This window comes from Mauremys mutica, chromosome 7 (genome assembly GCF_020497125.1).
Source record: "Mauremys mutica isolate MM-2020 ecotype Southern chromosome 7, ASM2049712v1, whole genome shotgun sequence".
In the NCBI taxonomy this organism is placed as follows: Eukaryota; Metazoa; Chordata; order Testudines; family Geoemydidae; genus Mauremys; species Mauremys mutica.
The window spans coordinates 60,914,298-60,930,548 of record NC_059078.1 but is presented as its reverse complement, the minus strand read 5'-3'; the positions used below and the strand labels follow the sequence as shown (position 1 = coordinate 60,930,548).

Here is a 16,251-nt window from a genome sequence, read left to right as displayed (position 1 = left end):
CCCACTCCTCATAATGTACCACCAGATGTCAGGGTAGATCTCATCCTGACTCTGCTTACAAATACATACAGGTAACTTGTCCTGGGTGAGTGGGCGAGTAGAGACTAGAGTGACCCGACAGCAAATGTGAAAAATAGGGACAGGGGGTGGGGAGTAATAGGAGCCTATATAAGGAAAAGACCCCAAAATTGGGAACTGTCCCTATAAAATTGGTACATCTGGTCACCCTAGTAGAGACTTGCAAGGCTGTCTTATCAGACAGGAGTGTAAACATGTGCCCTCCTGAGAACCTCAGCCAGTGTACATCGACACAGCTATGTTGACTTCAATGGGCCTATGTTAACTGATATAAGAGGAGGATCTGGCCTTGATATCAGACATGTCTCTCATTTCTCACTGCCAGCATCTTTGCCTCTGAGTCACCCAAAGAGCCTGACTTTGCAATACTGCCATCTGCTGTTTGAGAAAATACACTTTGATTTCTTTAGTCTCATTTTTTATAGTTACGTATTCGTTTGTTTTTGCATATTGCCATTGTTGCTGTTGTTCACCAGGCTTATGTTCAAGTGATTAATTTTCTTAATATTTTTGCTCCAAATGCCCAAACATGTTGAAAATGGTCTGACCTGTCTTATGAGAGAGTGGCTCAGATTTTCATTAGAAAGATTTTAATAGTTAGAATTGTGCATCAAGGGACCAGGAATCACATTGCAATAAAAGACCAGCAGCACGGCTGTGACTGGCCCAGGTCAGCTATCTCCGACTCCAGGGGCTCAGACTCCAGGGCTATAAAATAGTAGTGTAGACATTCAGACCTAAGCTGGAGCCCAGGCTCTGAGACCCTGCAAGGTGGCCTGAGCTCCAGCCTGAGTCTGAAGGTCTACACTGATATTTGTAGCCCTGCAGCCCAAGCCCCACAATGCCAGCTGACCCAGGCTCTGAGTCTTGTTGCAGAGGGTTTTTTATTGCAGTGTAGCGGTACCCACAGAGTTTGTGTCTGGATTCAGAGCCAAACGTCCACAAAGTTTGTGGCTATTCAGCTTTATGTATTTAACATAAGTTAACTGTAGATTTCCGAGTTACTGTTTTTTTTTTAATGCTTCAGATGGTGGCTCTTTTATTGGAATCCAACTTTGTATTTTTGTGTTGCTATTTAGAAAGAGGGCTTGATAATAACACTCATTTCTGGTGCTGCACCTGATTTTAGCTCCCCCATAATTGGAGGGAATTAGACCCTGCTCACCTCTAGCTCATTTCCATTTGCAAATCACTCCCCAACAAACCCTGGTTTCTGTGCTTGTATTAGTTATTCAGAAATATTCACCAAATAGTTTCTGCAAACTATTGGCCAAATAGCCTGCAAACAGTTCACTTCAGCTGTTTTGTATGGCTGGGGTGTGATTGGCAACCTGTGTCACATAATATTGTTTCTCTTCCTTGATCGGATGACTGGAAAACATTTAAACAGAAGAATAAGGACTTCAGTGGAATAATAAATGCTCCTGTTTTCACACAGGACCCTCATATTCACGCAAATATAGGGATTCACACACAAACAGCCATTCCCCCAAACTCATTTGTCTGAACGTCCACGAACAGTGAATAACAAGGGCTTCAGACATGGCCGAACCAAACAGCCAGTCCCAATACGAAGGATTATTCACTGATGCTGTTAATGCAGTGTTCAACCAACTCTGTCGTGCAGTCATTTATTATGTCCCGCAAACAAGGATACAGGACAGCCAGTTCAAATCTTCTCCCTGCCATATTGTCCCAGGATCTAATGCTGTGCGCGCCTCAGGGGAGATGGAACTGGGAGGCAGTTGGGGCTAGTGCCCTCACAATGGAAATATTGGGGAGAGGGCAGATCTATGTTTCCACCCACAAGTGTTGTTCTGCTGCATTCTGGGAACGAATAGGTAGGAGGGTGGTAGAAGTGAGAGCTGGACGTGGAGGGGCTGGAGCAGCCACCATTGTGCCTGTGATTGGGCCGGGGAGCAGGTGGGACCCGGGGTGACTGGGCTGGAGCTGGGAGCAGCTACACTTGGTGGCTGGCAAAAGCGAGACATGAATCGCCAGGACCCCTTCCCCAGCCTGGAGCCGGCTGTCCCACCCCGCTGAGTCTCAGTAGCTCCCCTTCTTGCTCCCTAGGCAGAGCACCCACCCCTGCTCCCCCTCCCATCCCTCTGCCTCCCTATGTAAAGCAAGCTTTTGCCACCTTTGGCACTGCTTCAGTGACAGTGATTGTGATATTCCCTTGATTTAATGTTAGGGAGAGCTCCGCAGGCACAGCAGGCGTGGGACCCAAACCGGAGTGGGTCGAGGACACACAGTAGCTACAAGCTCTTCATTAACAGGTAATCAGGAAAGTTTTTATCCTTAAAAGATGGACCTTTTTATGACTGTGGGAGGCACAGGGGATCTAGTGAGCCAGTGTGAAACTACAGGGAGCAACTGGATCAGTTAGCCATGTGGTAGCAGACACTGTTCATCTAGAGCCAAATCCTGAAGACTTCACTGCACTCCTGCTCGGTCCTTCCTCAGAGAAAACCTCTCATTCCCTTCAGGGAGTGTTTTCCTGAATAAGGGCGAAGGGAAAATGGAGCAAAGACTTCAGGTTTGGGCCCCCAACTTGTGCTGATGTTACTGTACGAGAGGTCTGATTTATAAGAGATGGGCCCTGATAGGCCGAGTTTGCAGTACATGGTTTTCAGAGTAATGTTAGCTTTTCCTATAGGTTCTCAGACTGAGTCACTATTTCAACCGCCCTGGCTCACTAAAGAGTTAAAGGTAACCAACAGATGCCACCAGCAGAAAGCTATGGGGCTTGTCTCTACTTGGGGGATTGGCCTCGATTCAGCCAGGGGTGGCCAGCAACCAGTTGTGACTGCTCCAGTGCAAATCCCAAGTGTAGACCATGGACGCTGTGATTTGCATCACTGGAGCTAATTCCTTTTTGAAAACAGAGTATGCTGCACCTCTGCCTATCTTGGGATGTCTAAAGCAGGGGGCTAGCATGCTGCAACTGCAGTTGGGTCTAATTCCAAGTGCAGACAAGGCCTAAGAATTGTTAGCCTCTGAGCATCACAAAGACCAGAATCCCCTATTTACATACCCCTTAATCCATGATAGTTACCCCAGTTAAGCAGAATTCTTGTCCTAGTTAAACAGGAGTTCCTGCCATCAAGCATGATTGACTTAATTCAGAACCATGGGAAGTGCTGCATTTAGATTTCTCCATTAACCACGTCCTGAGTAAACTGATTGAACTTCCTATTAAACAGCCAACAGTTAACCACAATTACCAGAGCTGTGAGCTACTCCATGTTCCCCCATATGTACGTAAGAAATCATTGCAGTGCATGCCCCAGGACAGCAGTGATTTTTGTGGGGATTTGGTACATTTAGAGGTGATAGTCACATGTTAAATTGATCAGTGTATTTATCGTGTGCTTTTTGAGCACCTCACCGGCCCTTTGCCCAATCAACCGTCCCTGCCAGGGTGTTCCAAGTCAACATGCTGACACTGTTATTGTCAACTCTGCCCAAAGGTGGAATCACTTCCCAAATTACTATGGTCTAAGGTCCAGGGCGGGCAATATAGAGTCTTGGGTCCATGATGGGTTTACGATCTATGACTCTAATCCTGAAGGCCCATAGGCGTGTGTTTTAACTTTACCACATTGACTTCAGTGGGACTACTCAGGGTATTCAAATGAAGCATGCCCACGAGTGTATGCAGGATTGGAGCCTGTACATAAAAATGTCACAGCTTTGAAGTCTGATATCTCACAGGATGAGAAATGGCAGCCTTCTCCCATGGGCAAGGAGAGACTCTCATCTTCCCACTGGACCCACTATGCTTGGCATTGGGCTTCAAACTCCTGACATTTTTATGTCTAGAAAAGCTATTTTAGGTCATTGGCTTTAATTTTTCTCTCCCTCTGAGGCTGGACTGATGGTAAAAAAGATACAGCAAATATTCTCAGGGAAACATTTAAAAATCTTTGGAAACATCTCTCAAATAGATTTGCTCTAATACATGTGGTATATTCAGAATATATGATAGCGTGGTGGGTATAGAAGTTTGGAATGGCTGCCAAAGCTCACTCACCACTTTGCTATTTGTTAATAACACAACTAATCCAAACTAATGCCAGCAAAACCTTTATACCCACAGCTTGGCATTGGCCATTCCCTATATATAACAGTGCATATGCATTACATATTTCTGATAAGTGTACATTTGTCTGGCAGTGTGGATGACATCAGTGTTTTAAGGGTTAAATCTCCAGTATTGTTGACATTATCTGAACCTCGATTTTCCACAGTGCTCAACATCTGTTAATTACACTGACAATCCCCTTGACTGTCTGAAACCTCAGTTATTTGATTAGATTCAATGTCTCCCATCCTGAAAATAGCCTATAGAAAGTAATGAAGAATGGTACCCTTTCCCCTGTTGTTTTTTAACCACCCTATAGAATTTAATAGAAAATGTCATCCTTGCTGCAGATTTCTTGAGGATAATTCAAACAACCTGCAGCCAAATCCTCTGCTGATGTAAATTGGCAATAGCTTCACTGACTTCAGGGGGCTATGCTGATTTCCAGAAACTGAGGATCTGGCCCAGGCAGTATAGAAAGGAACACATTCTCTGTTTAAATCTTATAGGCTTTTAGATTAATTTCTGTAGAACCTTCACAGTTTTATCCATATAACACTTTTCTGTAGGGGTCATGCCTTGTAGATCATGGAGATTGTCCTTTATTGCATAAGACAGTGCCACTCAAAGACTTTTAAACTCTCTGTCCGTTGCTCTGGATACACAATCTGAAATATTGCTCAATTCTTTGAAGATCAGCAAGTGCTGTGGATGAAATCCCTGCTGGAACTCAGAAGAACGACAAGCCCAACCTTCTGAATTTAGGCTCTACCTTCTCGGTGTCTGCCAAGGACTCGTTAGCAGCTGCTGCGTCTCTGAGGTGCATGTTCCAAAGGAAAGAAAAGGTGACTAGTGAAAATGAGTGCACTGATTGCAAAATGTAAAGCCCGCACAGATACCTGCCCCCAACGGTGTAGGGTCTATTGGATAGCTGACTCAGCTCATCAGAATGGCCTCCCATAACGACCGAGCCCAGAAGGGGCACCATCAGGGCCGGTGCAAGGAAGTTTCGCACCTTAGGTGGAACTTCCACCTTGCGCCCCCTCCAGCTAACCCCACCCGCTGCCCCTCTGGCGGCGGCTAACTATGCCCACCCGCCCCTCCCACCAGAAGGGAGCCCCCCTGCGGCAGCTAACCCAGCCCGCCACCCGGGGAGCCCTCCCCGCAGCAGCTACCCCTCCCCCCCCGCAGCTAACCCTGCCCGGGGAGCCCCCCCTCCATGGCAGCTAACCCCGCCTGGGGACCCCACCCCAGCTCTCCTCTGCTGAGCACGCCGGCGCCGCTCTAATTCTCCTCCCCTCCCAGGCTTGCGGCGCAGACTGGAGGAGACTTAGAGCGGGGGCTGTGTGCTCAGCGGAGGAGGCAGAGTGGAGATGATCTGGGGCGGGAAGCGGTTCCCCTGTGCGCCCCCCCCATTACTGCAGGTGGTCCTCCCCGTGCCCCCCCCACCCCAGTTCACCTCCATTCCACCTCCTCGCCTGAGCGGGCTTTTAGGCGCCCTAGGCGGCTGCCTAGTTTGCCTAAATGGTTGCACCGGCCCTGGGCACCATAGGATCTGGGTGTAATAAAGAGCTCAGTCCAGCAATCAGACTCCCAGAGATGTCAATGGGAGCTTTGTCTACATAAGGACTAGGAGCTGTAGGACTGAACCCTAAAAGGCCAAATTTCCCGCGTGAGGTTCTAGTCATGCTTTCTGGGACCAGTAATGCATACGAAGGGGTGTTTCTATCAGTCACCTTAGCTGTGCCTTCAACACCCCAGAGAAGGGCTGGATCCAAAGCCCATTGCAGTCAATAGGGATCAAAGAGCTTTAGAACAATCCCATGTTGCTCTTCTTTTACAATATACACCCAGGCAGAAGGCATAGCCTAGAAATTAACACACCCATGGGATAGTTGAGTGATCTTGGAGCTATTGGTAGTGCCACCATTAAGGTGTTGTATAACCTGTGACTATGAATGTCCTGTCTGTAAAATGGGGATGGTGCTTAGCAGTCTCAGCATTGAAGCCAAGGAATAAATGAACCATTGGGATTTAGTTCTCCTTTCATCCTCAGCTGTGGTTGAGGGTGGTATCCTTGTGCTATGGAAAGCAGAGGGGGTCAGCCTCCAGAACTGTCAATCGCCCAGCTGCATGTGTACACAGAGAGAGGAGCTTTTCGCTATTTTAATTTGGGTGGTTTTGTTTCCATAATGCTGCAGCAAAAGATGCTGGCAAGCAGATTTCTGTGGAGCTGGGAAATATGCTTCTCTTTTCAGGTTACTTTATTTCTTTCATGCCAGGTCCACTCTTCAGACCTCCTCTAAGCAACCCAAGCTTGTTGCTGCCTGCGTGGCCCCTTGGGCTGCTGCTGTCGTCCTCTTTCTTCTGTCTTTCAAATCAGTGGGGCTGCTCCCAGAGAATTCAAATTCCCTCTCGTCTCAGGCCTGAGCAGTGGCAGGGCTTTGAAGATCAATAGCCACGTGCGTCAGCACTTGGAGCTTGTTAGAGAGAGAAAAATAATTGTTCTACAGTGGAATTTAGATTTTAATAGTCTTACCTTTTTTGGGGGGGTGGGGTGTCAGATTCATAATTGGAATCCAATAATCGCACAACGAAACACTTTGCAGGAGAAAAGAAAGAGGGAGTGTGAAATGGATGGGCAGGGCAAGCTATTATTTATTTACTGTTTATATTACAGTAGCACCTCAGAGCCCCCAGTCATGGACTGGCCCCAACTGCGCTAGGTGCTGTCCATACGTAGCACAAAAAGATTCTCTGCCCCATTCAGCTGACAATATAAGTATAAAACAATAGTGAAGGAAAGACAAAAATGCTATTGTGCTTCTCTGGATCTGAGTGGGGGACCTAGGGCTGCCTCAGCTGGTCCCACCCCCTTTGGCTGCTGGAGGAGTGTAAAGGGTAGGGCTCGGCAGGGCTTTCCCAGCCTACAAATAATTCTGAGAGTTCAAAAATTTTCCATTTCTGCAGCGGGATGAAACTGGGGCCTTCTTGTGCAAAATGAGGGAGCAAGCTGCTCCCTGCTGTAGCCAATAGCCTGGAGGCCAGGGACTCACCTGCAATGTAGAAGGGCCAGGTTCACGTCCCTGCTTTGCTGGGTGTGTGTAGAGAGAGAGCTGGGATCTTCAGAATATGAATGACTCATTTTATTAACTTTCTAAATTGCTTCTTCCCAGTTTTCAGGGCCAGAATTTATCATTCTGTCCAGTGAACCACCAGTGACCTTACAACTGCCTGGATCCATTGTGGTAAATATGAATGTCTGGAATTTTGGCCTGATCTGGTGACTCTTAGATTAAATCTCTATGCTACCCTGTAAAACCTGCCTTTAATTCCCAGGCCGGTATTCCCCATGACGGGAGTCCTGCAGAGGTAGCATACTGAGACCCTAAAGACAGGTGAGCACCTCACATTGCTATGTTGTGATCCCTGTTGCTGCAGTCAGAGTGAAACTGATGGAGCCTCATCCATCAAGCCTCGGTTAGGGAAGGTCATTTTGATGCAAAACTTTGGGGAGGAGGATAGATGTCCTCTGAGATTACACAACACATCATGTACACTATGCTGCCTATGCTAAAGCAGTGAACACCTGTAGTGTACTTCCCAGACAAAAAACTTTATTAAGCTGGAGTTAAGGCTGAGAGCGCATAGCAGGGATGTTGTGGTAAAAATCCTGACAGGAATATCAATATTATGAAATAAACAAGTACTGGAAACCCAGGAGCTAAGGTCCAACTTGAAAGAACCCCAGACGCTGTCTGGAAATGGTTGTTTGTTTGCCCTGGGGACGCCATACATTTTCGAAAAGTTTGAAATGCTTGTGACATGACTAGGCAGCAGCAGTCTTTGCAACTGATTCCCTTCAGCTGGGCCATGGGACCAGGAGACCCAGAGACCAGGAATCCGGCAGGTGTTTCTGCATGAACACGGCACTCATTCTCAACTCTCCGGTTTGTGTTTTCAGACTAAAAAAGGGAAATCCTATTTGTCTCAAAGGGACCTCAGTGTGATTCTGCTCAGCGGGCAGTGCCTCGAGGTGAAATGTGACATCAAGTCGAAGGCGAGAGATGTCTTCAATACGGTTGTGGCCTACGCAAACCTGGTGGAACATTTCTACTTCAGCTTAGCTTACCTGAAAGGTACATGGCCATGTCTAGTGGCTGCACAGTGGCTCGTGACTATAGGAGTCATGCTAGCCTGTACTAATTAATGTGAGTGGAACCCTTTGAGATCCTCAGGTGGAAGGCATTTTAGAAGTTCAGTTTCAAACAGGATTAAGCCCCTCTGGTGTAAACCGTGTCCACTGCAGAAGTGTGCACCAGTGCAGCTACGTGATCTCAATGTAGATAAGGCCTTAGACCCAGACTTATCCTGAGGTAGGGCAGAGCCATGTTGCCCCATCAGGAGTTCCAGGAAGCTCTGTGCTTCAGGTGGGCCACATGCCTCCAAAAGCGTCCTTGTCCAGAGGGGGAGTATAATCTCAGCTACTCCCCTTAAAGAGCCCACCCCTGGTCCTTTGGAGTGGCTAGCAGTCACAGAGCACTGGTAGGGAGCATGAGGATTGTATGAAGTGTCAGGATCTCTTTATGCCCTCCCTACCTCTTGAGTGTCAACAAAGGGCTGGCCCCATCAATCATCTGGATAGCTGTACAGGGAGTTACCCTGGGTATTTCCAGGGTGGAATAAGCCATGAATAACCATCATGGAGGGCAGCTGTGGTCTCTGACTCTCTGAGCCCTTCCTGGCAATCTGCTGAAGGAAGAGAGGGGTGAAAGGGGTGAATGAAAAGCAGCAGAATTCAGCTCTATTGAATGGTCTCCTTCTGCTTCGCACATCATGAAACCCCAATGTCTCATTTCAGGTAAAGAGTTTTTCTTTTTGGACGATGAGACCAAACTCTACAAAGTGGCCCCAGAGGGCTGGAATGACCAACCCAAGAAGAAAACCTTCATCATTAACTTCACACTCTTTCTGAGGATAAAATTCTTCGTCAGCCACTTTAACATCATCCAGTAAGAGCCAGGGTTCTGTCGGCAGCCAAAGAGGAAGGTGGCATTTAATATTGGGGTTCGAAACTTATGACATTCCCAGTCTCTCTTGTTTTCCAGACATGGTCTGACAAGGCATCAGTTTTACCTGCAGCTTCGTAAAGATATTCTGGAGGAGCGGCTGTACTGCAATGACGAGACCTCCCTGCAGTTAGGTGCTTTAGCCTTGCAGGCAGAACTTGGAAATTATGCTCCCGAGGTACGGTAAATAATACACCTCTTCTCAGAGGTGTCCGCCGTCAGTCTGTGTGGCTTTCCTCGTCTCTTACAGTTAAGATGCAAGTTAAATGGCACCTTGACTTCAGTTCTGCTGGCATTTCTCAGTAGAGTGAGTGAACCCGAAAGGATTCACATTTCAAGTTCAGATTAGTTGTCCCTAAAGTTTGCCTGAGTATGCAGCACTCCTGAATATGACAAGCTTGGCTGGAAATCTTGGAGACTGGCAGGGGCGGCTCTAGGCATTTTGCCGCCCCAAGCACCTCTGTGACTGCGGGAGGTCCGCCAAAGCCGCAGCACCAGCGGACCCTCCGCAGGCAAGCCGCTGAAGGCAGCCTGCCTGCCGCCCTCACAGCGACCGGCAGAGCGCCCCCAGTGGCTTGCCGCCCCAAGCACACGCGTGGCGTGTTGGTGCCTGGAGCCGCCCCTGGAGACTGGTCCTTCTTGAGAGATTCCTGGTACTTCCTGCTTGCGTGGTAAGGCCAGAAATCCCAGAAGATCTCCAGAGTAATTCCAGCCATGGATGCAACTCAGAAGTGCAGAGGGGCTTGCAGAAATGAAAAAATAAGGAAGATATTGAAATTGAACATTTCAGCTCATTCTAATAGTTGCCATTTGGGCTGGGTTGTAGGAAGAGGCAAAGGTACAGGGATGTCAGTGCAGATATTTCTGAACCAGTTGTCCAATCCCTGGGTGTAATAAATGATGTTTTTTCCATATACAAAGGGCAGCTGTTTGAGTCCAGGCCAGATCTCCAGCTGGTGTGACTCCATCACCTGAAGTGGAAGTGCATTGATTCATACCAGCCGAGGATCTGGCTCTCAGTCTCTGTTGTTGTTTTCCTTAATCTAATATAAAAGTCAAGAAAGAATAGAAGTAAAGTACCCATGATAGGGAGCTCACTGGGAGTGTTGTCCTCTTCTGTAACAGCTGCAGTAACTCTGAGAACAGAATGGCTGCTGTCTCTGGCCACAGGCAGTTTTAGAATTTAAAGGTGCAGTACACAGAGAGCAGAGGCACTACATGTTGCCATGTACACTGGACAATATAGATAGAGTATCAGAGGGGTAGTCGTGTTAGTCTGGTTCTGTAAAAGCAGCAAAGAATCCTGTGGCACCTTATAGACTAACAGACGTTTTGCAGCATGAGCTTTCGTGGGTGAATACCCACTTCTTTGGAGAAGTGGGTATTCACCCACGAAAGCTCATGCTGCAAAACGTCTGTTCGTCTATAAGGTGCCACAGGATTCTTTGCTGCTAATATAGATAGAGTTTCCAGACTACAGTGTAGGCTATATTCTTCATTGTCTTGTGCAGTTGTCTTGGGGGAAGGAAAGGGGGAAGAAGGGCTGTGGACCTCTCTTCCTCCCTCTCCTAAGAACACCTGTACAGGAGCCAAACAGAATGGGGCTAGTTTCCTGAAAGCATGTTGGGGGCCAGCTGACACAGAACTAATGGTGCTCCAAGAGCAATGGAAGCCAGAGCCTCTCCTTCATGAACCAGTTAGTACCCAGAGACCGGCATGCAGAGGGAGAGAAGCTGCACACTTGTGCAGTGGATGTGAGAAGCCGTACTCCTCACACTCCCCTGAGACAGTCTCCTTGCATCTGCCCGCTATGACTCTGCATCCCATCCCTCCTGTCATGCCTCCAGCAGCAAAAGCCAGAATGGGGCCCCATGCCATGTGTGATGTTGCACCCTCCCTTCAACAGCTCTTCTGCTTTTGTGTGAACTGTATTTTCAGCCCTATCTACAGCACCTTGGGAACTAACATTTCCCCCTCTCGTTTCTCCATTTCTCTCCCGAAGATGCATGGGAAGAACTATTTTCGCGTTGAAGACTACGTTCCTGCGAGCCGGATAGAGAAAATGACCCTGACGTGCATACAGCGAGAACTCGCCAAGCTGCACCGCATGAACCACTCCCTCTTTGAAGATGAAGCCGAGTTGGAATTTTTAAGGGTATCGTCCAATGCGTCCAACTTTATTTATTTATTTTGCAGTAGAAGGGCCCTGTCTCTTTCTCCTTGGGCTGTTGTTTCCCTGTCACTGGTCTGATATGACATCAGAAAGGTGGCAGAACATGTGTGCAAGCTGAGAGTACGTATCGGCAGGTTAGGGATAGAAGTCCTTTCAAAGACATTGGAGTTAGCAAAGCAACCATGGCAAAACCAGGACATTCAGAGTTATGAATAAACAGACTAGACACCTAAAGGCTGATTGTGGTTACTCTATTGCTATGCACTCTCACTTTTCTCCTGCCTTAAGTGTGAGTGACAGGGGGGAGAGGGGGCAGAGAGGAGCGAGCAGTGGGTATCTGTATCCATCACATGCTGGTTTCTTCCATCTCCGATACAATATTTAATCTCTGAGCTTTCCCATTGTGACCAGAAAGCTTTCACAGTGGTAGTGTGAGGGAATGCTACTCTCCAGGGTGGCTGCATTTGCCAGTTGATTTTCCAATCACACACTCTCCTTATAGCAGGATCTTCTCTTTGGGAAATTTTTAGTTGCTCTGGGGTCCATTCCTGCAACCCTCTCTCCATTACTGCAGTGGATGAACTCTCTCTTTGACTTGGTATTTAGCTGTGTACCGTTCCCAGACCTGGAGAAGAGCCCCTGTGTAGAACATAATAAGAACATAAGAACATAAGAAAGGCCGTACCGGGTCAGACCAAAGGTCCATCTAGCCCAGTATCTGTCTACCGACAGTGGCCAATGCCAGGTGCCCCAGAGGGAGTGAATCTAACAGGCAATGATCAAGTGATCTCTCTCCTGCCATCCATCTCCATCCTCTGACGAACAGAGGCTAGGGACACCATTCTTACCCATTCTGGCTAATAGCCATTTATGGACTTAGACACCATGAATTTATCCAGTCCCCTTTTAAACATTGTTATAGTCCTAGCCTTCACAACCTCCTCAGGTAAGGAGTTCCACAAGCTGACTGTGCGCTGCGTGAAGAAGAACTTCCTTTTATTTGTTTTAAACCTGCTGCCTATTAATTTCATTTGGTGACCCCTAGTTCTTGTATTATGGGAATAAGTAAATAACTTTTCCTTATCCACTTTCTCAACATCACTCATGATTTTATATACCTCTATCATGTCCCCCCTTAGTCTTCTCTTTTCCAAGCTGAAGAGTCCTAGCCTCTTTAATCTTTCCTCGTATGGGACCCTCTCTAAACCCCTAATCATTTTAGTTGCCCTTTTCTGAACCTTTTCTAGTGCTAGAATATCTTTTTTGAGGTGAGGAGACCACATCTGTACACAGTATTCGAGATGTGGGCGTACCATGGATTTATATAAGGGCAATAATATATTCTCAGTCTTATTCTCTATCCCCTTTTTAATGATTCCTAACATCCTGTTTGCTTTTTTGACCGCCTCTGCACACTGCGTGGACATCTTCAGAGAACTATCCACGATGACGCCAAGATCTTTTTCCTGACTCGTTGTAGCTAAATTAGCCCCCATCATGTTGTATGTATAGTTGGGGTTATTTAGCTTGTCTCTCTCATCAACAAAAGTTGGTCCAATAAAAGTTATTACCTGACCCACCTTGTCTCTCTGGTATCCTGGTACAAACATGGTTACAACAACACTGTTGGTCTAGGTGTGGGTTACCTGTGTGTGTGATTTTTACCTTTTCTTTTCCCTCCCCTTACATTTGAAATATCTAGGATCAGAGTTTCTCTGAACATTAGCCGTTTTGCAGCAGTGACATATGCCTTTATTTATATAATCAGTTCAGCTGAGTTGCTGCTTAATTGTGTTAGTTTATTGCCTAAGGGTATGGCTACACTTGCAGCCATACAGTGCTGCCGCGGGAGCGCTCCCGCAGCAGCGCTTTGAAGTGCGAGTATGGTTGAGGCGCCAGCGCTGGGAGAGAGCTCTCCCAGCGCTGCAGGTACTCCACCTCCCTATGGGGATTAGCTTACAGCGCTCGGATCCGCACTCCCAGCGCTGGGGCAGTGTTTACACTGGCGCTTTACAGCGCTGTAACCTGCTGCGCTCAGGGGTGTGTTTTTTCACACCCCTGAGCAAGAAAGTTGCAGCGCTGTAAAGCACCAGTGTAGCCAAGGCCTAACACTGTCACTGGAATTGATTAGATGGGCTGATTTTTCTCTCTCTCTTCTGCCATTCAATTTCATGTGGAACATAGGGCCTTCACTGCTGCCTTCCATCTTTGCAGGTCTCCTACTGCAGTCTCAATGTCTTCTCATGTCATTTTGATAGCTTTCAATTCTGCTTCTACTGTGCCTTTCCATGTTATCCTTGGTCTACCTCATCCCCTCTTGCCCTGAGAGTTCCATTCCAACATGTCTCGTTATGTTATTCAGTCTTTCCTCCATATATGTTCAAGCCATCTCAGTTTTCATTCCATAATTTCCTGTATTATCAGTTTCTGTTTTGTCATCCTCTGGAGTTCTTTATTTGTGAATTCTTTCTGGCCATCTGATACTGAGGATTTATCTGAGGCAGCTGTTTATGAGAACTTGTAGTATAGATAGCAAGGTCTTGATAAGTCTCCAAGTTTCTGCACAATATCGTAAGACCAATTTTTAAAATGATGTTAAATCTTCAAAGTTTTGTTTGGAGGGCAAGATTTCTGTTTCTCCAGGTCAGCTTTAGAGTTACAAAGGCATGTCTGGCTTTCACTGTTTTGGCTTTATGTCTTCATCTGTTCCAGCTTACAGTGCTGCCAAGATACATGAATTATCAGACCTCTTCGTCATTAGCTGCAGAAAGTATTCCTGGTGTTTCATGTTGTTTGTTGATTCTCCTGGTATTAGTTTCCTTGGTGGTGATTAATGACCATCCCATCATGCATAGAAAAATAGCTTTGTTAGTCTAAAAAATAGCTTTGTTAGTCTGTGTTTCAATGATGATGTCTGTATAAAGTGTCACCAACATGCCATACACATGGTGAGAAAGTTAGTGCATAAAGCAAGGACATGCAAATTCTTCCTCCCAATATGAAACGGGATTTAAAGATTAAGGCCAAGATTTAGCTATTGGTTTTGAAGGCCTCAGATTTTGTGTGCCCATCTTGACTCACCGTAAACGGTCCTGATTCTCAAAGGACAGATGCTGAGCACGTTCTGAAAACCAGGCCCCTTTAAAGTGACTCATGTTGGTCTCCCAAAATCTTTTGAGAAGCTTGGGCTAAGAGGCTGGATTGGCCTGCAGGAGAATGGACTAGACCACAAGTTCTCAGGCTTGCTTTGGCCTACAACTCACAAAATGGATGAAAAATCACCCTGTGGCTTGCCATATTCCACCAGCCCTTTGCAAGGGATTGTAAGATTTGAGTCCCAGGATAATTGCTGAACATGTTGTGGCAGGGTGAGGAGGTGTAGAGATGTTGGGGTGAGGGGTTGTAGAATAAGGGGACAATTGGGTTCTTCTCCTACTCTATTCCAGCCTACATACTCAGCTCCGGGGCAGAGACAGTGCTGGTCCCCCCCCTGGCTGCAGTGCTGGCTCTTTGAAGCACTGCCCCCGCTCCTTGTGCAGGAAGGGCATGGGGCTGAACAACTGCTCTGGAATTCAGTGGAGTCCTGGTGGGAACCAAATTCCCCTCCCCAAAGCTGCTGTTAGGCTTGGCCTGCACTTTAATTACAATTTAGCGAGCCCTGGAGCTGAAGCTTCCAGGTGAGTCAGTAGCTTGTAATGCATATTTAAAAAAAAAAAAAAAAAAAAAGAAAGAAGAACCATGGGGCAGTAGCTCCGAGTGAGATTACTGAAGGCAGAGAGCTATTTTTTCCTTGACGCTAAGATTTCCAGAGGTTCTTTACGACGCATAAAGCAAATTCCACAACCACATAGTGCCGGGGCAGCCTTGACTCCTGATATCAATTGCTTAGCAGTTTTAGCACTATCAGTGTGTTTAATGCATTTTGTATTGTTTTGGTCTGATCACGGGAACAAAGGCCCAGAGAAGAAGGTGGGAAGGAACAAAACTGAATGTTCCTGGAGTGGCATTAACCCCTGAGCAGACTTCTACTCAGGAATCTGCACTGTGTCTAAGTAGCAGTGACACTGAGTACATGCATCCATTGTAATTGTCAGAGCACTGTACAGACAAGTAACAAGTCCTCACAGCCTCTCCTGTGAGGCAGGAGGGGAAGGGTTATGGCCATTTTAGAGTTAGGAAATTGAGGCAGGGAGAGGTGACCTGACATCCCCTAGATCAAATGCTAAGTCAGTGAGAGAGCTGGGATGAGAATTTTGAATGGGTTTCCAAGTCTTAAAGAGAGTGGGAGCATGCAGGGGAGCCACTGCTCCCCATCTCCCCTCCACGTCATCTGCATTGGTTCCCTTTGGGTTTGCTCCTTTCTGCTCAAGTCCTGGGATTGCAGCACTGGGCCCTGTGTGATATTTAGCATTCATTGCACATAACGCCGAGTAAGTGCACCCCTCTCCCTCTCTGCAAAGGTGACTCAGCAACTCCCGGAGTATGGGGTGCTGTTCCATCGGGTGTCCCAAGAGAAGAAGGCAGCCGGAGTGGACACTGTCCTGGGAATCTGTGCCAAGGGCATCATTGTGTACGAGATGAAAAACCACACCAGAATTGCCAGTTTAAGATTTCAATGGAGGGAAATGGAGAGGATTTCAGCTCACGTGAGTGTGATCCCACTGAACCCTTACCCCTCCGCTCTGGGTTACTCCCCCTCAGTCTGTTCCTTTGGTAAATGCAAACATCTACTTCAGAGCCATGCTCAGAATCATTATGCACGAGACATGTCCATTTTTGACCCAGTTCAAAAAACATCGGGATCCAGCTGTGGGGTTCTGAGCATCCCAATGCTCAGTGATGGT

General features: G+C 47.1%; 1 protein-coding gene across 1 annotated transcript in view; it reads left to right on the top strand.

The window, feature by feature from the left end:
- The window catches only part of FRMPD2 (FERM and PDZ domain containing 2), a 103,179-nt gene that overhangs the window by 11,153 nt on the left and 75,775 nt on the right, over positions 1 to 16,251 (top strand). The window contains exons 7-14 of the mRNA XM_045023661.1: positions 2,273 to 2,357; positions 4,860 to 5,010; positions 7,342 to 7,413; positions 8,130 to 8,304; positions 9,027 to 9,177; positions 9,274 to 9,412; positions 11,237 to 11,389; positions 15,868 to 16,053. Of these exons, the coding sequence (XP_044879596.1) occupies positions 2,273 to 2,357; positions 4,860 to 5,010; positions 7,342 to 7,413; positions 8,130 to 8,304; positions 9,027 to 9,177; positions 9,274 to 9,412; positions 11,237 to 11,389; positions 15,868 to 16,053 (1,112 nt within the window). The remainder of the gene's footprint in view (positions 1 to 2,272; positions 2,358 to 4,859; positions 5,011 to 7,341; positions 7,414 to 8,129; positions 8,305 to 9,026; positions 9,178 to 9,273; positions 9,413 to 11,236; positions 11,390 to 15,867; positions 16,054 to 16,251) is intronic.